This window comes from Chlorocebus sabaeus, chromosome 1 (assembly GCF_047675955.1).
Source record: "Chlorocebus sabaeus isolate Y175 chromosome 1, mChlSab1.0.hap1, whole genome shotgun sequence".
Taxonomy (NCBI): Eukaryota; Metazoa; Chordata; class Mammalia; order Primates; family Cercopithecidae; genus Chlorocebus; species Chlorocebus sabaeus.
Genome location: NC_132904.1, coordinates 475,741 through 495,043, shown reverse-complemented (window position 1 = coordinate 495,043; position 19,303 = coordinate 475,741). Strand labels below are relative to the sequence as shown.

The 19,303-nt window shown below is 56.3% G+C and overlaps 2 protein-coding genes across 3 annotated transcripts in view; one reads left to right on the top strand and one right to left on the bottom strand.

Annotated features, from left to right (window-relative positions):
- The window catches only part of DEAF1 (DEAF1 transcription factor), a 47,385-nt gene extending 36,883 nt beyond the window's left edge, over positions 1-10,502 (top strand). For both annotated transcript variants that reach the window (XM_037998763.2, XM_037998765.2), the window contains 2 exons: positions 5-94; positions 10,081-10,502. In XM_037998763.2, coding sequence (XP_037854691.1) covers positions 5-94; positions 10,081-10,185 — 195 coding nt within the window. In that variant the 3' untranslated portion in view covers positions 10,186-10,502. The remainder of the gene's footprint in view (positions 1-4; positions 95-10,080) is intronic.
- Positions 10,503-12,563: 2,061 nt separating this feature from the next.
- DRD4 (dopamine receptor D4) lies at positions 12,564-17,921 on the bottom strand. The gene is made up of 4 exons (XM_073022885.1): positions 17,649-17,921; positions 15,292-15,404; positions 14,437-15,182; positions 12,564-14,341 (listed from the first exon to the last, which is right to left on the bottom strand). The coding sequence occupies exons 1-4, from the start codon at positions 17,919-17,921 to the stop codon at positions 14,139-14,141; spliced, it is 1,335 nt and encodes a 444-aa protein (XP_072878986.1). The 3' UTR covers positions 12,564-14,138.
- Between the last annotated feature and the right edge of the window lie 1,382 nt (positions 17,922-19,303).

Sequence of the window (19,303 nt, the reverse complement as noted above, 5' to 3'; positions counted from 1 at the left end):
GCAGCAGTCCTGTGTTAACTGCGGCCGGGAGGCTATGAATGAGTGTACCGGCTGCCACAAGGTCAACTACTGCTCCACCTTCTGCCAGCGCAAGGTAGGCCTCACCCACACCGAGCTCAGTGCCCCTGCCTCCTCCCTCGCTGCGAAGACCCCTGGGTGGCCCTCCCTCCCCATGTACTCCTGGTGCCTCGGACCTTGCCTGACTCCCCTCCCTGTCCCTCCCTCTGGGAATCCGGGGCTGCTGCTTGGCTCCACGAAGACCCTACAGGAGGCTCACATGAGCCATGCCAGGTAGTGCTCTCATGGGAGGCCCCACAAGTGGTGGCCAGAAACCCTGAGGGCTGCTGGTCAGTGCTTCCCAGCCGTCCACACCCCTGCAGAGCCACGCGAGAGAGACTGTCCACGGTTCCTCTGTTTCTGTTTTTCAGCCCTCTGCTCCACAAAAATTCAAGAGAACTTTTGTAGGCTAGAAATGGTAGTTCAGGATTGTATAACTTTTTCTACCATAATCAGAGTACTTGGGAGCATTTAGTCACCCAGCTTATTTCTGTATTTTTAATAGAGACGGACGGGGTTTCACCATGTTGGCCTGGGCTGGTCTCAAACTCCTGACTTCAGGTGATCTGCCCACCTTGGCCTCCCAAAGTGCTGGGATTTAGAGGCATGAGCTGCTGTGCCCAGCAGCTTTACTAATCTTTTTGGTGTTTGTTTTTTTTCCTCATATTTATGAGAGATGCTGGTCTATATTTTGTCCTGCTATGTCTTTGTCTCATTTTGGTGTCAGAGCAACACTGGCCTTCAAATCAGCTGGAAAGTGTGCCCTTCTGCCCTCCTTCTCTATTTTCTTTTTGAGACAGTTTTGCTCTGTAGACCAGGCTGGAGTGCAGTGGCACAATCTTGGCTCACTGCAACCTCCGCCTCCTGGGTTCAAGTGATTCTCCTACCTCAACCTGCCGAGTAGCTGGGTTACAGGCTCGCACCTCCACCCTTGGGTAATTTTTATGTTTTTAGTAGAGACAGGGTTTTACCGTGTTGCCCAGGCTGGTCTCAAACTTCTGGCCTCAAGTGATCTGCCTGCCTCAGCCTCCCAAATTGCTGGGATTACGAGTGTGAGCCACGGCACCTGGCCTGTGTTTGATTTTTATTCAGTTCGAATATTTTATTGAGTTGAAAATATTTGCCGTGTGATTTTTTTCTGTGACCTGTGAGTTATTTGGAAGTGAGTGCTGGGTTCAGGAGTAGATCTAAAAAAGAAATAGAAGTATACTAATTTCAAATATTTGTGGATTTCTTAAATGTACCTTTATAATTAATTTCTACTTTAATTACATTGTGGTTCAAGAACATACTTAGTATTTTTCAGTACCTTTAAATTTATTGAGATTTGTTTTAGGGCCTAGCGTATGGTCTTATGGAGAATGTTGCTTATATATTCTGCTCTGTTGGGTGGAGTGTTAGATAGATATCAGTTAGGTTGGTTAATAGTATTGTTCAACTCTTTTTCATATTCTTGCTGATTTTCTCTACTTGTTCCACCCCTTATTTAGAGTGAAGTGTTGAACTTGTCAGCTATTACTGTTGAATTATCTGGTTTTTTTTCTTTGTTTTTTTTGAGACGGAGTCTTGCTCTGTTGCCCAGGCTGGAGTGCAGTGGTGCGATCTTGGCTCACTGCAACCTCCACCTCCCGGGTTCACACCATTCTCCTGCCTCAGCCTCCCGAGTAGCTGGGACTACAGGCGCCCGCCACCATGTCCGGCTAATTTGTTGTATTTTTGGTAGAGATAGGGTTTCACTGTGTTAGCCAGGATGGTCTCGATCTTCTGACCTCATGATCCACCTGCCTCAGCCTCCTTTCAAAGTCCTGGGATTACAGGCGTGAGCCACCACGCCTGGCTGAATTATCTGTTTGTATCTGCAATTTTGCCTGTTTTTGCTTCATTTATTTTGGGACTCTGTTGTTAGGTGCATATATGTTTAATTTATAATTATCATGTCTTCCTGATGAATTAGCTCTTTTATCATTATAAAACATCCTTCTTTGTCTCAGTAAGTTTTTTATTTTTTATTTCTTTCTTTATTTTTTTTTTCTTACAGAGATGAGGTCTTGCTATGTTGACCAGCCTGGTCTCCATCTCCTGGCCTCAGCCGATCCTCCCATCTCAGCCTCCCGAAGTGCTAGAATTATAGGCATGAGGCACTACACCAGCCAATAGAAGTTTTTATATTAAAATTTATTTTTTCTGGCTGGGCACAGTGGCTCACGCCTGTCATCCCAGCACTTTTGGAGGCTGAGGCAGGTGGATCACCTGTTAGAAGTTTGAGACCAGCTTGGCCAACATGGTAAGACCCCATCGCTACTAAAAATACAAAAATTAGCTGGGCATGGTGGTGGATGAGTGTAATCCCAGCTACTAGGGGGGCTGAGGCAGGAGGATTGCTTGAACGTGGGAGGCGGAGGTTGCAGTGAGCCGAGATTGTTCCACTGCACTCCAGCCTGGGTGACAGAGTGAGACTCTGTCTCAAAAATATATATATATTTTTTCTGATAGTAGTATAGACACTCCACCTGTCTTATGGTTAATGTATGCATCTTTTGTTTTTAAGACAGTCTCACTCTGTCACCCAGACTGGAGTGCAGTGGCATGATCTTGACTCACTGCAGCCTCTACAGATACACGCCCCATGTCCAGCTAATTTTTTGTATTTTTAGTTGAGACGAGGTTTCGCCATGTTGCCCAGGCTGGTCTCGAACCCTTGGACTCAAGCGTTCCACCCCCTGCTTGGCCTCCCAAAGTGCTGGGATGACAGGTGTGAGTCACTGCACCCAGCCTGCATCTTTTTAGAAAACATCTTTTTGGCTGGGTGCGGTGACCCACAGCAGTAATCCCAATACTTTGGGAGGCCAAGCGGGGAGGATCACTTGAGCCCAGGACCAGCCTGGCCAACAAAGTGAGACCCTGTTTCTATTTTTTAAATAAATAAATATATAAATAAACAAATATCTTGTTACTTCCAATTTGTGTCCTTGGCTCTTAAGCATTCCCTTAGAGACAGAATGTGCTTGGATCTTAGGTTTTAATCTAGTCTGATAGCCTCTGCTGTTGTTGTTGTTGTTGTTGTTGTTGAAACGGAGCCTTGCTCTGTCGCCAGGCTGGAGTGCAGTGGTGCGATCTCGGCTCACTGCAAGCTCTGCCTCCTGGGTTCACACCATTCTCCTGCCTCAGCCTCCCATGTAGCAGGGACTATGGGTGCCCACCACCACGCCCGGCTAATTTTCATATTTGTTTTATTAGAGACGGGGTTTCACTGTGTTAGCCAGGATGGTCTTGATCTCCTGACCTCTTGATCTGCCTGCCTCGGCCTCCCAAAGCGCTGGGATTACAGGCGTGAGCCACCGCGCCCAGCCTTTTTAATTTTTTTTTTTGAGACAGAGTCTCACTCTGTCGCCAGGCTGGAGTGCAGTGGTGCTATCTCAGCCCACTGCAAACTCAACGTCCTGGGTTCAAGTGATTCCCCTTCCTCAGCCTCCTGAGTAGCTGGGATTACAGGTGTGCGCCTCCACGTCCAGCTAATTTTTGTATTTTTTTTTGAGACGGAGTTTCGCTCTTTTTGCCCAGGCTGGAGTGCAATGGCGCGATCTCAGCTCACCGCAACCTCCGCCTCCCGGGTTCAAGCGATTCTCCTACCTCAGCCTCTTGAGTAGCTGGGATTACAGGCATGCACCACCATGCCTGGCTAATTTTTGTATTTTTAGTAGAGACGGGGTTTCTCCATGTTGGTCAAGCTGGTCTTGAACTCCCGACCTCAGGTGATCCATCCGCCTTGGCCTCCCAAAGTGCTGGGATTACAGGCGGGAGCCACCACGCCTGGCCTAATTTTTGTATTTTTAGTACAGATATGGTTTCTCTGTGTTGGTCAGACTGGTCTCGAACTCCTGACCTCAGGTGATCCACCCGCCTTGGCCTCCCAAAGTTCTAAGATTACAGGTGTGAGCCACCGCACTGGCACTAGGCCTGTTTTGTTTTTTGAGTTGAGACAGAGTATCGCTCTATCACCCAGCCTGGAGTGCACTGGTGTAATCTCGGCTCACTGCAACCTCTGCCTCCTGGGTTCAAGGGATTCTTGTGCCTCATTCTCCCGAGGAGCTGGGACTGCAGGAGGGCACCACCAGACCCAGCTAATTTTTGTATTTTTAGTAGAGATGGGGTTTTGCCATGTTGGCCAGGCTGGTCTTGAACTCCTTGACTCAAGTAACCCGTCCACCTTGGCCTCCCAAAGTGCTGGGATTACAGGCATGAGCCACCTCGAAAAACCTAATCTACTCATGTTTAATGTAATTATTGATGTGAGTGGATTTGTGTTTGTATTTGCAGTTTATGTCTCATGTCTCGCTCCTCTGTTCTTTCACTAACTTCTTTTCTGTTAAATGTGTATTTTCTAGTTGTGTTTTCTAGTGTACCAGTTCTTTTGTTGAACAATTTTAAACAGTATCTTTTAAGTTATGGGTTATTTTCTTACTGCTATAGGTATTACAATATACATTTTAATTTATCTCAATTTCAGTGGGAGGATAGAATTTCCTCAAGCAGAGAAAGCGTACTGCAGAGGCCCAGTATATACATTCCTGGCAGAAGCTTTTTGGGCCCCAGTATAAGCACTCGCTGAGCTCCTTTCACCACCAAAATGAACACATCCCGTTCTTTTTTTTTTTTTTTTTTTTTTGAGACAGAGTCTCACTCTGTCACCCAGGCTGGAGTGCAGTGGCGCGATCCCAGCTCACTGCAACCTCCAACTCCCAGGTTCACGCCATTCTGCCTCAGCCTCCCGAGTAGCTGGGACTACAGGCGCCCGCCACCACGCCCAGCTAATTTTTTTTATATGTTTAGTAGAGACAGGGTTTCATCGTGTTAGCCAGGATGGTCTCGATCATCCTGGGATTACAGGCATGAGCCACCATGCCCGGCCACATTCCGTTCTTTAAAAAGCTGTCTTCCAGCCGGACCTCCAGCCCTGGCCACCCTGTTTCTAAGCCTCCCTCAGATCCTGTTCTTTTAAAAGCTGCCTGGCCGGGCGCGGTGGCTCAAGCCTGTAATCCCAGCACTTTGGGAGGCCGAGACGGGTGGATCATGAGGTCAGGAGATCGAGGCCATCCTGGCTAACAGATGGTGAAACCCCATCTCTACTAAAAAATACAAAAAACTAGCCGGGTGAGGTGCTGGGCGCCTGTAGTCCCAGCTACTCGGGAGGCTGAGGCAGGAGAATGGCGTGAACCCGGGAAGCGGAGCTTGCAGTGAGCTGAGATCTGGCCACTGCACTCCAGTCTGGGCGACACAGCGAGACTCCGTCTCAAAAAAAATGAAAAATAAAAAAAATAAAAAACTGCTTTCAGCCGGGCATGGGGGCTCACCCCTGTAATCCCAGCACTTCGGGAAGCCGAGGCAGGCAGATCACGAGGTCAGGAGATCGAGACCATCCTAGCTAACATGGTGAAACCTCATCTCTACTAAAAATACAAAAAATTAGCTGGGCCTGGTGGCGGGCACCTGTAGTCTCAGCTACTCAGGAGACTGAGGCAGGAGAATCGCTTGATCCCAGGAGGCAGAGGTTGCAGTGAGCCGAGATCGCACCACTGCACTCCAGCCTGGGTGACAGAGCGAGACTCTGTCTCAAAAAAAAAAAAAGTTTAGTTTTAAATTCATAACTTCAAAATTATATATGATAGGAAGTTGAAGTCCTCATATTCTTACCCCTGAGAGATAACAAAAATTTGGTGTTTGGTTTTCTAATGTCTTACCTTTATTTATTTATTTAGTTTTGAGATGGAGTCTCGCTGTCACCCAGGCTAGACTGTAGTGGCCTGATATCCACTCACTGCAACCTCCACCTCCTGGGTTCAAGCAATTCTCCTGTCTCTGCCTCCCGAGTAGCTGGGACTACAGGTGCACACTACCACACCCCGCTAATTGTTTGTATTTTTTGTAGAGCTGGGCTGTCTCTACGTTGGCCAGCCTGGCCTCGAACTCCTGACCTCAGGTGATACACCCACCTCTGCCTCCCAAAGTGCTAGGATTACAGGCGTGAGCTACTGCGCCCAGACTCTAACATCTTACTCTTAAAAAGCGGTGATAGGTCAGGTGTGGAGGCTCATGCCTGTAATCCCAGCTCTTTGGGAGGCCGAGGCAGACGGATTGCTTGAGCCCAGGAGTTTGAGACCAACCTGGGCAACATACATGAGACTCCATCTCTACAAAATACGAAAGAGTTAGCTGGTGTGAGCCTGTGGTCCCAGCTACTTGGAAGGCTTAGGTAGGAGGATCCCTTGAGCTGGGAGAGGTTGAGGCTGCGGTGAGCTGAGGTGACTCCAGTGCACTCTACCCTGGGCGAGAGAGCACGACCCTGTCTCAAAAAAAAAAGCAGTGATAATTTTAAAAATTCATTATAGAGGACTTGGTGTGTACACAAAAGTATACACATGAGTTTATGCGTGTTATGAAACCCCAACAGGAATCCCCTGCACCCAACACCCACCTGAAGAAAGCCAGCCTTGGGGGCCAAGCTCCGTGTGATCCAGCCCCTCCTGAGCCTGGGGGCTGTCAGCCGAGGCGTGTTTCTGGCGCCCGTGCTCCTTATGCTTTCTCCTGTAGACAGCGCCTGTAGACAGGGCACCTCTGCAGTCCCCACGGCAGGGCCTGTTCCCAGGAGGGTCTGGGGGCTCTGGGCATTTTTCCCCACCCAGCCCTGGTGTCCTGCCTGTGGCCTGCTCCCAGCACCGCCCGGACTGAGCCACCCACCTTCTGTGGTGCCAGCACTTTGTTTTACCCCTTAACTTTGAAAAATGTCACACATGCACATGAGTGGGGTCGCCCAGGAGAGGCCCGTCACCCTCACCTGTGTCAGCTGCTTTGGCGCCTGCCCTTCTGGCTTGTCCCCCTCTCTCTTTGGGCTGAGGGCTCAGCATTTTAAAGCAAGCCCCACGCATCATTATTTTCATTTGTGAGGCCTCGATCACTGTAAGTCAGATTTGGATTGTTTCTTAATTGGATTTTTAGTCACTGTTTTTATTTCATGACTGACTTATTTTTGGTTTTTGTTTGTTTGTTTGTTTTTGGTTTTGTTTCTGTTTTTGAGACAGAGTCTGGCTCTGTCACCCAGGCTGGAGTGCAGTGGCGCAATCTCAGCTCACTGCCACCTTCACCTCCCAGGTTCAGGTGATTCTCCTGCCTCAGCCTCCCTAGTAGCTGGGACTACAGGTCCGTGCCACCACGCCTGGCTAATTTTTGTATTTTTATTTTTATCTATATATTTTGAGACCGAGTCTAGGTCTCTTGCCAGGCTGGAGTGCAGTGGCATGATCTTAGTTCACTGCAACCTTTGCCTCCCGGGTTCAAGCAATTCTCCTGCCTCAGCCTCCCAAGAAGCTGGGTGCATGCCACCAGGCCCAGCTAATTTTTGTATTTTTAGCAGAGATGGAGTTTCACCATATTAGTCAGGCTGGTCTTGAACTCCTGACCTCGTGATTTGCCTGCCTCGGCCTCCTAAAGTGCTGGGATTACTGGCATGAGCCACCATGCCCAGCCTATTTTAGGTTTTTTATAGACAGGGTCTCGCTTTGTCACCCAAGCTGGAGTCCAGTGGTGCCATCATGGCTCACTACAGCCTTGACCTCCTGGCTCAAGTGATCCTCCTGCCTCTGTCTCCCACGTAGCTTGGACCACAGGCATGAGCCACCACACCCAGCTAATTTTAAAACATTTTTTTTTTTATAGAAATAGGGTCTTGCTATGTTGCTCAGGCTGGTCTCCAACCCCTGACCTCAAGAGACCTCAGCCTCCCAAAGTCATTGTTTTTAAACTCTGTGATGTTGGCTTTTGTCATTTATTTGTATCAGGCACTTTCACTGTTAGGTTCTTGTGAATTTAACCATTTTTTTCTATTTTTCGAAAACTAAAACACTAATTTCTAATTCTGGCTTTTCAGATAATGATTTCTTTTTTCAAAAGTATTTTAACATTATACTGTAAAAAGCATCACATTGATGTTTAAGATGGAAAAATTTGCTTTAAAAAAGAACTCAGTATGTTTGATTTTTAAAAGTCAACCCTGGGCATTTGCCTCTTTGCTTGGAGAACTTGATGGAAGCTTCTGTAGCTCAGAGTCAACTCTGACGTGCGCCCCCTCTCCCTCCATCTGCACAGGCCCCAGGGAGTGGCTCAAACCTGTAGACCAGAGAAGGAAGCATCTAGAACTCCTGGGGGCCTTATCCGGGGCCCACATCCTCTCAGTGGGGGCAGCTCCCATGAGGGGTGCAGGCCCCTCGCCCCACACACAGTCTGGGCAGGAACCGGAACCCTCCCTGGTTGCCCCGGAGTGGAAGCCGGGGAGGGGCGGGCGGTGGGTCTGCACCCGATGCGGCGGTTTGCTGATGTGTGTTTTCGTGCCATGTAGATTTATAGTCTGTTACCAGGTAATGTTTTTTTGTTTTTTTTTTTTTTATGAGACGTAGTCTCACTCTGTTGCCTGGGCTGGAGTGCAGAGGCACAATCTCAGCTCGCTGCAACCTCCACCTCCCAGATTCAAGTGATTCTCGTGCCTCAGCCTCCCAGGTAGCTGGGATTGCAGGCGTGCGCGACCACAGGCGGCTGGTTTTTGTATTTTTAGTAGAGATGGGGTTTTGACATGTTGGGCAGGCTGGCCTCAGGTGATCTCCTGATCTCCTGGCCTTAGGTGATCTGCCCACCTCGGCCTCTCAACATGATGGGATTACAGCCCTGAGCCACTGTGCCCTGCCTAATTTTGCTTTTTTATTTTAATCAGCTGGAATTCTGCCCTCTAGGGAATAACCCCGTCACCATTTGGACACGTTTATTTCTGCTCTGTGTGTTATGTATGTACCTATCACGCCCCCGTGCACGGAGCTGCCTCTGTCTGATGAGGCCGCCTCAGCTTCAGCACCTGGCGCTTCCTCTAGACCTCTGCTGTGTTCCGAGGTGCTTGAGGTAGCAGGGAGGTGGGGCCTGGTTCTGTGTGCTGACCTCACCGGAGCTGTGACTTCTCCCAAGCACCATCCCCCTCTTTCTTTCTGTAGAGCCCCTCTCCAGTTTGCTTTTTCATCTTTGCCATTAAAAACAGAACTGGGGCCGGGCACAGTGGCTCACGCCTGTAATCCCAGCACTTTGGGAGGCTGAGGTGGGCAGATCCCCTGAGGTCAGGAGTTCGAGACCAGCCTAACCAACATGGTGAAACCCTGTCTCTACTAAAAATGTAAAACATTAGCCAGGTGTGGTGGCGAGCACCTGTAATCCCAGCTACTAGGGAGGCTGAGGCAGGAGAATTGCTTGAACCCTGGAGGTGGAGGTTGTAGTGAGCCGAGATTTCGCATTGCACTCCAGCCTGGGCAACAAGAGCAAAACTGTCCCAAAAACAACAACAAAAAAACCCACAGAACTTGATCGTGTATTTAAATGTTTTTTTGCATGTCTGATATTTTTTGTTTACATCCCTAACACAAAACAACTGCTTTGGAGAGTCTTACCCTGGTTTGTTGTTTGACTTTTATTTTGATACGGAGTTGTTCTCTCCCATGGGCTGGAGTGCAGTGGCACCATCTTGGCTCACTGCAACCTCTGCCTCTAAGGTTCAAGCAGTTCTCCTGCCTCAGCCTCCCGAGTAACTGGGATTAGAGGTATCTGCCACCATGCCCAGCTAATTTTTGTGTTTTTAGTAGATAAGGGGTTTTACCATGTTGGCCAGGCTGGTCTCGAACTCCTGACCTCAGGGGATCCACCTGCCTGGGCCTCCCAAAGTGCTGGGATTACAGGCGTGAGCCACCACGCCCCACCTGTTGTTTGCCTTTTGATCCAATTCCTCAAACCAAGAGTGTGTGGAGAAGGCTGTATTGGAGCAGAGGCCACCAGAGTGTGGGCGCACGGGCACTGGGGAGGGCATTCAGTACCCCCAGGTGGGCTCACAGGGGGCTGCACCCTCTGGGGTGAGAGGCCTGGGGTCCACCTTGGGGACCCTGCTCCAAGGCCCTGCTGCACCCACTGACCCCACGGACATGGGTGTGTCCTCCCTTCCAGGACTGGAAGGATCACCAGCACATATGCGGCCAGCCAGCAGCTGTCACAGTCCAGGCAGACGAAGTCCACGTGGCTGAAAGCGTGATGGAGAAGGTGACCGTGTGAGGCTCCATCGGCCGCCCTGGGAGCTGGGGCCCCTTGCACTCCTGTGAGGCTTTTGCAGGTCGAAGGCCCCCCTGAGGACTCTGGGGGGACGTTGAGAAGAGGGGTGTGGGAAGGTAAAGAAACTTGCTGGACAAGTTATTAACACACTTTAAGCGAATGGTGCCCTGGGGAGCGGACTCCCCCCGCCCGGGCCCCCCGCCCGCTCGCGGAGAGATTTTTTATCCCTGGGATCATGAGCGTCCGGTCTTGCCCACAGGGCCTGTGCTGCGACGCATGTACATACGTGTCGTGTCTGTCAATAAAGTGTAAATAAGGTCTCCCTGCCCCACGCGGGCGGCTGGTTTCAGTGCCAGCCCTCAGGGGGTTTCCTCCCCTTCCTCCTCCTTGTGCAGGTGGGAATCCCAAGCCCACCACATCTCCAGTCCACAGGGCAGCGCGGCCAGGCCGGAGCCTCCAGTGCACGGGGCAGCGCGGCCAGACTGAAGCCCTGGCGTCTGGTGGCACCTGTAGTCCAGGAGGTCCTCATTCCTTCTGTTCCACGAGAACCTCGTGGCTGCTGGCAAGTGCAGCAGGCCTGCGGCCCTTCCCGCCAGGTTTCTGTGCACCCGGTACCCTCCTGTGCCCAGGCTTCCTGAGCGAGCCCGATGGCCCAGTGCAGCCTGTTCAGTCCATGTGGACGGCTCGGTGGCCTCGGTCCAGGGATCCACATGCAGAGCCTCATGGCCTCCTGGTCTCCCGCCTGTTTCTCATGGCCCTGGTGCCAGGTGGAGGAAAGAGAAAGGACTGAAGCCTGCAGGGGGCACAAGGGGGCATGTCCAGCAGGTTTGGGCACTGGGCTGGGCCTGGACATGGGACCCACCTGCCCTCCTGACTGAGAGCTCTGCTGGAGCAGCGTCACTCTTGTTCTGGAAGCTTCTGCCCTCATGGCCTGTGTTCTCTGCACACTGAAGGCTCCACGGCTGTGGCTGCACTGGGGCAAGAAAGTACAGACTCAGCAAAAGCTCAGCAGGCACCTGAGGTGTGCTGGCAGCGCCAGGAGGAACCTGCACCAACAATTCTGATGTTTGCCTCTGAAGCGCTTTCTGCACCAGCTGGAGCTGTACGAGAGGTGGCCAGAGTCCCCATGGAAGGGGCTGTGCACGGGGGCAGGGCTCACTGGCTCTGTGGGCCCTGCAGAGGCCCCCCCACCATATTTTGAGTCTCTGGGTTTCTCAGGACCACCTGGTTTATTCTGGTTTTCTATTATTATTTTTTTTTTTTCTTTGAGACAGTCTCACCCTGTCACCCAGGCTGGAGTGCAGTGGCACAATCTTGCCTCACTGCAACCTCCGCCTCCCAGGTTCAAGCGATTCTCCTGCCTCAGCCTCCTGAGTAGCTGGGATTATAGGTGCACACCACCACACCCGGCTAGTTTAGGAATTTTTGGTAGAGACAGGGTTTCTTCATGTTGGCCAGGCTGGTCTCGAACTCCTGTCCTCAGGTGATCCACCCACCTCGACCTCCCAAAGTGCTGGGATTACAGGCGTGAGCCACTACCCTGGCCTATTTACTTAGTAAAGTCTCCACCCAGCCGGGCCAAGCCCCACTGATGTTTCATCGTCCTGCTTAGGCGCACTCAGTGCTGCCCCATTGGTGCTGCCAGTGAGCAGTGGAGGCTGGAAAAGGTGTCTGGCCTGCTGCAGCACACGCTCCAGATGCTGCCCTCACCCCGCCTGTCCCTCCTGCCTCCCCCACCGAGATGCTGTTCTTCCTGTCCCTCACCTCACCTTTCCCTTCGTCTGACCCTCGCCTCACCTGTCCCTTCCTCTGACCCTCGCCCTGCCTGGCCCTTCTTGAGACTCTTCACTGAATGGCTTTTCGTCCAACCCAGCAGGGTCCGCCATTGCCACAAGGTGGAGGCATCTTAGAGGCTCTGCTTGGCCTCGGCACTGTCCAGGCAGGCGGGCCGTGGGTTGACCTCCATGAGGCAGCAGGGCTGGGCCTGCTCCTTTGGGTCTTAACCAACATAAAGGTGGCAGGGAAGTGACCTCATAAGAAGAATCCCCAAAGCTGAAAACACCAGCGTCTCTGTGCAGAGAGCACAGCCGCAGGAAGTGGCCAAACCCCCGCCTGGTGGGGAAGGCACCGTGGGAGCCCCTTGGCACAGTGACCCCACCAGCAGTGGTGCACCTGGCCTCCTGCAACCAGGCTGTGCAGAGCGGAGTGGGGGTATTCCCTGGAATTGTGGGGGCAACTTACTCTTCCCCGATCTTCTGTAAAACGGAAGCTGGAGCACCACACATCTCTTGGGATCCCAGGTTCCCACAGCTCCTCCTTTCCAAGCCTGGGAGGCTGATGGCCAGAGGTCACCCTGCTCCAGGGCTGTCAGCACCCCCAGGACCCTCAGATGCATGTGCACCTCCCGTGGCCTCCAGCACTGTCAGTGAGGTATGTGTGGGGCCGTGGGTCCTGGGACAAAGCTGGCGGGAGCCCCTCCTTTACTCTCATGGGTGTCCGACAAGAATCCATTGTGACTCAGTCTGTTCCAGGGGCTGGCTGGGACAGGCTGGTCCTGGGAAGTAGGTAGTCAGGGAAGGTGTCCAGGAGGAGGCAGCCGCTGAAGCCGTGACAGAAGTACGTGGTCAGCAGACAGGGCAGCTGCACTGACGTTGTAATTGGGCTTGGTTGTCTCTCCACCTAGTATTTATTTTCTTTTCTTTTTTGAGACAGGGTCTCACCCTGTCACCCAGGCTGGAGTGCAGTGGCGCGATCTCGGCTAGTGCAGCCTTGACCCCCTAGCTTTAAGGGATCCTCCTGTCTCAGCCTCCCGAGTAGCTGGGATTACAGGTGTGACCACCACACCCAGCCTGCACTGAGTATTTTAGCTGAGGTTGTACCCACTGCTGTAGACTGCACAGCCCAGTCTCTCAGTGTTCAGATGGGAGCTTGGCACCATGACTGGCTGCCCTGGCTGTAGACACCGCATCCCCAGCACAGTAAAGTTCCAGCCAGCAGGACTGGGAGGCGGAGGGCCCCCCATTTCTCCCACAGCCTGGGCCTGGGAGAGAGCTGGATCCAGTCCAGGGTGGACTGTTACTGCACTGAGGGCCCTGGGAGCCACCCCTCCTCCCCCAGGGTCAGGGGCTGTACTATGGTTGACAAAGCCAGGCAGCCCAGGGCAGACAGGCAGCGTGGGTCGCTCTGCCCACCCTCTGACCCTGCTGCCTCCTCCCTGCTTCTACCCCTTGGCCCAGCCACATGGGTGGATGCTGGGCAGAGGTTGGCTGGGAGCATGGCGCTCCCTCCAGGGAAGCCTCTTGGTGGGACCCCACCTATCACCACAGGCCCCTTCCTGTGGGGCTTGGGGCATCCTCCGGCCAGGGACTGGCAGGACCTCAAGGCAGCTTCCAAAATGATGTCAGGCTCCCCTGCCTGGGTCTGCTGGGACAGCAGAGCCAGGAGACCCTGTGCCTTGCCCGCCTCCCTGTGCCTTGTCCTTGGAGGCGGGAGTTGGCCTGGGCAGGGCCTGGCGCCTGACCCCCCCCCCCCCCATCCCCTCTGGCCTCATTCGTTTCTTCCCATTGGAACTGGGCTTCCTCAGGAGACACCTTGCCCTGCTCGGTGCCATTTCCTCTCCCCTGCAGAGAGGGGAGGCTGGGCCAGAGCACTGCCGAACTGGGTGGGTCTCCGGGGGCCCCTTCCCCCCTCACCCTGAGCAGGCGGCCGACTTGGTGGGGTCTGCTCTGTGGGCTTCCTTGGCGGGAAGGGGGGTTAACTGACTGGGGGGGCTGGGGCCACTGGGGCAGAGGCCCCTCCTCCCCCCTTCCCCATCAACCCCAGGAGCCTTCACAGCTGAGTTTGGGAAGGAATTTGTTTAATTAACGTACAAAACCGCCCTCCCCATATCCTTGGTCCCGGAGGCCTGGCTACCAGGCCGGTGCCCAGGCCGCGGTGGGTGGGGGTGGGGGTCCGGCTCAGCAGCAGGCACGCAGGGCCTTGCGGAAGACATTGCGGAACTCAGCGTTGAAGACAGTGTAGATGACGGGGTTGAGGGCGCTGTTGACGTAGCCCAGCCAGGTGACCGCGCTAACCAGCCGCGGGGGCACGGAGCAGGCAGGACACAGCGCCTGTGTGATGTGCACCACGAAGAAGGGCGTCCAGCACAGCAGGAAGGCCCCTGGGGGCGCCGAGAGCCGCGTCAGCGCCCCCTGCCCCTCCGCGCCTCGTACTCCTCCCCTCCTCTCTCCCCCGCCCCCCAGGACAGGAACCCACCGACTACCACAGGCAGGACCCTCATGGCCTTGCGCTCCCGGCCGGTGATCTTGGCACGCCGCCGCCTGCGGGTCTGCGGTGGGGTCTGGGGTGGGAGCGCAGCGGCTCGGACGGCGTCTGGGGGCGCACAGTTGGAGTCGCAGGGGTCCGGGGGGAGGCCGGGCATGGGGGGCGCACAGTTGGGGCCGCGGAGACCCTGGGGAAGGCCGGGCGCTGGGGGCGCGCAGTCGGGGCCGCAGGGACCCTGGGGAAGGCCGGGCGCGGGGGGCGCACAGTCGGGGCCGCAGGGACCCTGGGGAAGGCCGGGCGCGGGGGGCGCGCAGTGGGGGCCGCAGGGGTCCTGTGGGAGGCGGGGCGCCGGGGGCGCACAGTCAGGGCTGCAGGGGTCCTGGGGAAGGCGGGGCGCAAGGGAAGGAGGGCCGGGGCCGCTGGGTCGACGGGGCGCGCGGCCGTGCAGCTTGGCACGACGGGCCACCTCCCAGCGCCGCAGGCCGCGGAACGTGGCCCAGTAGAGCAGCAGCATGAGCGGACAGGGTAGGAAGAAGGAGCACACGGACGAGTAGACCACGTAGTCGCGGTCCTCCAGGCGGCACACGGCGGGGTCACGGCCGCGCACGTCGTTGAGGCCGCACAGCACGGGCGCCGCCACCGCTGCGGACAGCAGCCACGTGGCGCCGATGAGCAGCAGCTGCCGGTGGCTCCCGCCCTGGCGGTTGTAGCGCAGCGGCACGGCCACGGCCACGAACCTGCGGGGAGCGTCGAGGGTGCGCGGGACAGCGCGGAGGCCGCGGTGAGGGCGGCGGCGGCGGGAGGGGCGCGGGGGCGCGGGTGGGGAGGGCGGGGAGGGCGGCGCACCTGTCCACGCTGATGGCGCACAGGTTGAAGATAGAGGCGGTGCACAGCATGACGTCCATGGCCATGAGGGCGTCGCACAGGCGGGGGCTCAGCAGCCACGCGCCACCCTGGACCTGCGCGGCGACACCACAGGCCCTGAGGTTTCCCAGCCACCGCGGGCCCTTGTGACCCGCACTCTTATGGGTAGTTCCAGGGCTGAATATGGAGGAGGGGGCCCGGCTGTGAACCAGAGGCCAGAGGAGCGGGCAGAGAAATACCCCCTCCCCACTCAGGTTTCCCTTTGTTTTGAGTTAGGGTCTCGCTCTGTCACCCAGGCTGGAGTGCGGTGGCTCCACCACGGCTCACTGTGGCCTACAACTCCTGGGCTCAAGCGATCCTCCCACCTCAGTCTCCAGAGTAGCTGGGACTACAGCCGCGCGCCACCACCCCCCGGCTGATTTATTTATTTTTTATTTTTGTTTTTCTTTTTGTTTGTTTTTTTGAGACGGAGTTGCACTCTTGTTGCCCAGGCTGGAGTGCAGTGGTGCGATCTCAGCTCACTGCAACCTCCGCCTCCCGGGTTTAATCGATTCTCCTGCCTCAGTTCCCCCCGAATAGCTGAGACAGCAGCCGCATGCCACCATCCCCGGCTGATATTTTCATTTTTTTTTTTTCTGAGACGGAGTCTCGCTCAGTGGCCCAGGCTGGAGTGCCGTGGCACGATCTCGGCTCACTGCAAGCTCCGCCTCCCGGGTCCCGCCATTCTCCTGCCTCAGCCTCCCAAGTAGCTGGGACCACAGGCGCCCGCCGCCACATCCAGCTAATTTTTTGCATTTTTAGTAGAGGCGGGGTTTCATCGTGTCAGCCAGGATGGTCTCCATCTCCTGACCTCGTGATCCGCCCTCCTCGGCCTCCCAAAGTGCTGGGATTACAGGCGTGAGCCACTGCTCCCGGCCGATAGTTTAATTTTTTATAGAGACCCGGCCCGGTATGTTTCCCAGGCTGGTCTCAAACTCCTGGGCTCAAGCGATCCTCCTGCCTTGGCCTCCTAAAGTTCTGGGATTACAGATGTGAGCCACCACTCCTGACCTTGGTCTCCCTTTTGTTACAAACACGAGAACGGCCTGGGGAATTCCCTGGGGGCGGGGCCTGATGTCGTGGGGCTCAAGGAGAGCCCCCTCCCCAGCCTGGGGTAGGCAGGGTCCCCGCTGGGCCTAGACATAAAGCTGGCTGCTCTGTCCTTCAGAGCATGAGCCAGCCTGTCTGATGAAGCTCTCTGTGGGAGACTCGGGCGTGTTAATTCATTTCTGTTTCCTCATCTGTAAGACGAGGATGATGATAGAATCCACATAATTGTCTTGAAGATAAATTATAATTAAAAATGTGAAGACCTGCCCAGTGCCCAGCGTAGGACTCCACGTGGAGTGACTCTATCCAAGGGCAAAGGAACAGGCAGCCCCCTTAATCCCTTCCCGCCGATTTGGGAAGATTAGGAGCTTAAACGTCGTCACTGTGACGTCTGCGGCTCGAAAGGAGCACAGGTCATGCGTGTCCCGTGCTGCTGGTCTCTGCCCCAGCCGCCAGGACTCACCGTGTCCACCAAGGGGAAACCCCGAGTCCCTCCCCACCCTCCACAGTCCGGGACACCGCGTCCCCAGCTCAGCCTTAAGCTGCTTTTCTCTGGCTGCAGAGGGGCTGGCACCAAGTCCAACCCACCCGCGGGCCAGATCTGGTGTGGAGTGTGGGATCCATCCCCCAATTCCCCCTCGGGCTTCTCCCCAGGGTTCTCAGCAGGGGCCTGGCCCCCACACACCCTCCCCTGGGTTCTGTCCAGCCCAGTTCTCCCCTGTGAGCTGTGAGCCTCCTTCTAGGGGTGAGCCAGCATCTGCACTGGGTGTGCGTGGTGGTCTGTGGCTGTGGCCGTGTGCAGTGTGTGTGTGTGTGCGTGTGTGCGTGTGTGTGTGCGTGTGTGTGTCCCAGGGCAGCCAGGGGGCCGAGCCCGCATCTGCCTGCCTGTCCAGCTGGTTGCCCTGGGGGTGAAATCCAGCTGCGGGGGCGGGGGGAGGGGGCTGACTTGACAAAGTCGCCTATTTCTGGGGTCCCTAGATCGAAGGACGGGCATCTCCTGGATAGCAGACGCCAAGACAGAAGGGGAAGGGAGGAGAGAAATGGGGGTCGGGGGACAGCGCAGCGGGGGGAAGGTCGCGACGTGGCGGCGGTGGGTGTAGCGCGGAGGGACCAGGCGCAGCACCCCTGCCGCCGCCCCAGCTGGAGGCTCCGGAGCAGAAAGGGGCCGGGTCGCGCCGGGTCCTCCGCAGGGACAGGGACGGAGAACCGAGGAGCAGATGAAGATGCTCGTGCGGCCGGACGGGGCTCACCTCGGAGTAGACGAAGAGCGGCAGCACCAGGAGAGCGAGCAGGAGGTCGGCGGCCGCCAGGCTCACGATGAAGGAGTTGGTGGGCGTCTGCAGGGCGCGCTCGGTGGCCACGCTCACGCACACGAGCGAGTTCCCCGCGAGCACCGCGCCGATGAGCAGCACGCCCCCAACCAGCGCCGCCGCGCCCGGCCCTGCCAGCCCCGCAGCCGCCCCCGCGCCCGGCCCACGTCCGGCCAGCAGCCCGTCCGGGTCCGCGGTGCTGCGGTTCCCCATGGCGCGCCGGCCCCAGGCGCCCGGGCGGGCGCTGAGCACCGCGGACAGCGCCGGGCCGCAAGCCGGGGAGTCCCTCCCCTCGGGCACGCCCCGGCCAGACTCTGGTCCCGCCCCCACCCCGCCCCGGCTCAGGGGGGCCCCCGCGGCGCTCCACCGTGCGCCCAGTATTTGCTCAGGTTGGAATTTTGCGCAGGGAGAGACGGGCAGGCGGACGAATGCGGCGGCCCGAAGAGACGGGAATGATGCGAGGTGGTGGCCACGGGCAGGCCCAGCATCGCCCGGTGCGGCGCGGGGTCCGCACCCCGAGAAACCAACAAGGATGGAGGGGCAGTCAGACCAAGCCCTGAAGCGCGCGGGCATCGACGCCAGCGCCATCCTGCCCGGCCCCTGCGTGCGTCCCGGCCCTCGGGCCGTCCACCTAGTCCACCTGGTGTCTGGGAAAACGTCTCTCCCAGGCCCGTTCCGCCAGACGCGGGAAGACCGGAGCTTAAGCTCTACCCGCCTCCCCGGCGGACTCGCCTCGACCTCGCGTGCACCCTCCACGCCCCCTCCTCCTGCCCGCGACTCCGCGCCCGACCCAACCGCCGACGCCTGGCTCGTACCCCCGCTCCCCAGCAGCCTCTGGTCCTCACCCCGCGCGACCACCACAGTCAGCCGCGGCCCCACCCATTGCACAGTTGGTCCTCCCGTGGCCGCCTCCGAGTGGGCCGGCACCTCCCCCCGACCCTCCACCCCCGGGCGGACAGCTGAGCGGTCGACCCTGCTCCCTCCTCCAGTCCCTCTGGCCCAAGACCCTGAGCTAGGCAGGTGTCCCTCTGACCCTGGGCAGGGGGTCTGGGGACCGGACAGTAGGTTCAGCCCGGGAGGAGGCAACGAGAAAGACAAGACAGGCCTTGGCAGGTTCCAAACGTGCAGAAGAGAAAGTGCTTGCAAAGTGCAGCAGAGACAATTCTATGGACTCTTCATCAAATCAGGGTGACCCATGACCTGAGAGGTACTTTCTGTAGTCCTGTCACTAAAGGGGCCTAGAAGGCACTAAAAGGGGGCACCACTCTGTGGGACCCTGGGTGATGCACATCCTGATGCTCTTGTCTTTGTTTCTGGGAGGACTGGAGTGGAGGGGCCGTGCCAGGAATTGAGGCCCCTGACCTCAAAGGTATGGAGGACACGGGCTGGACGAGGCGCTGACGGGGTGTGCATTAAAGGGAGAAATGAGGGTTCTGAGAAGGAGCAGGCACCGTGAGCATCACAAGGCAAGGTCCCGGGGTCTGTAGGGGAAGGGCCTGCACCAGGGCCAGGTGTGCACAGACATCAGGTGCAGCCGCACCCAGGCTAAGTCCCTCTTGTGCAGAGCAGACTCCTGCCCGTGAACCCTTGTGCAA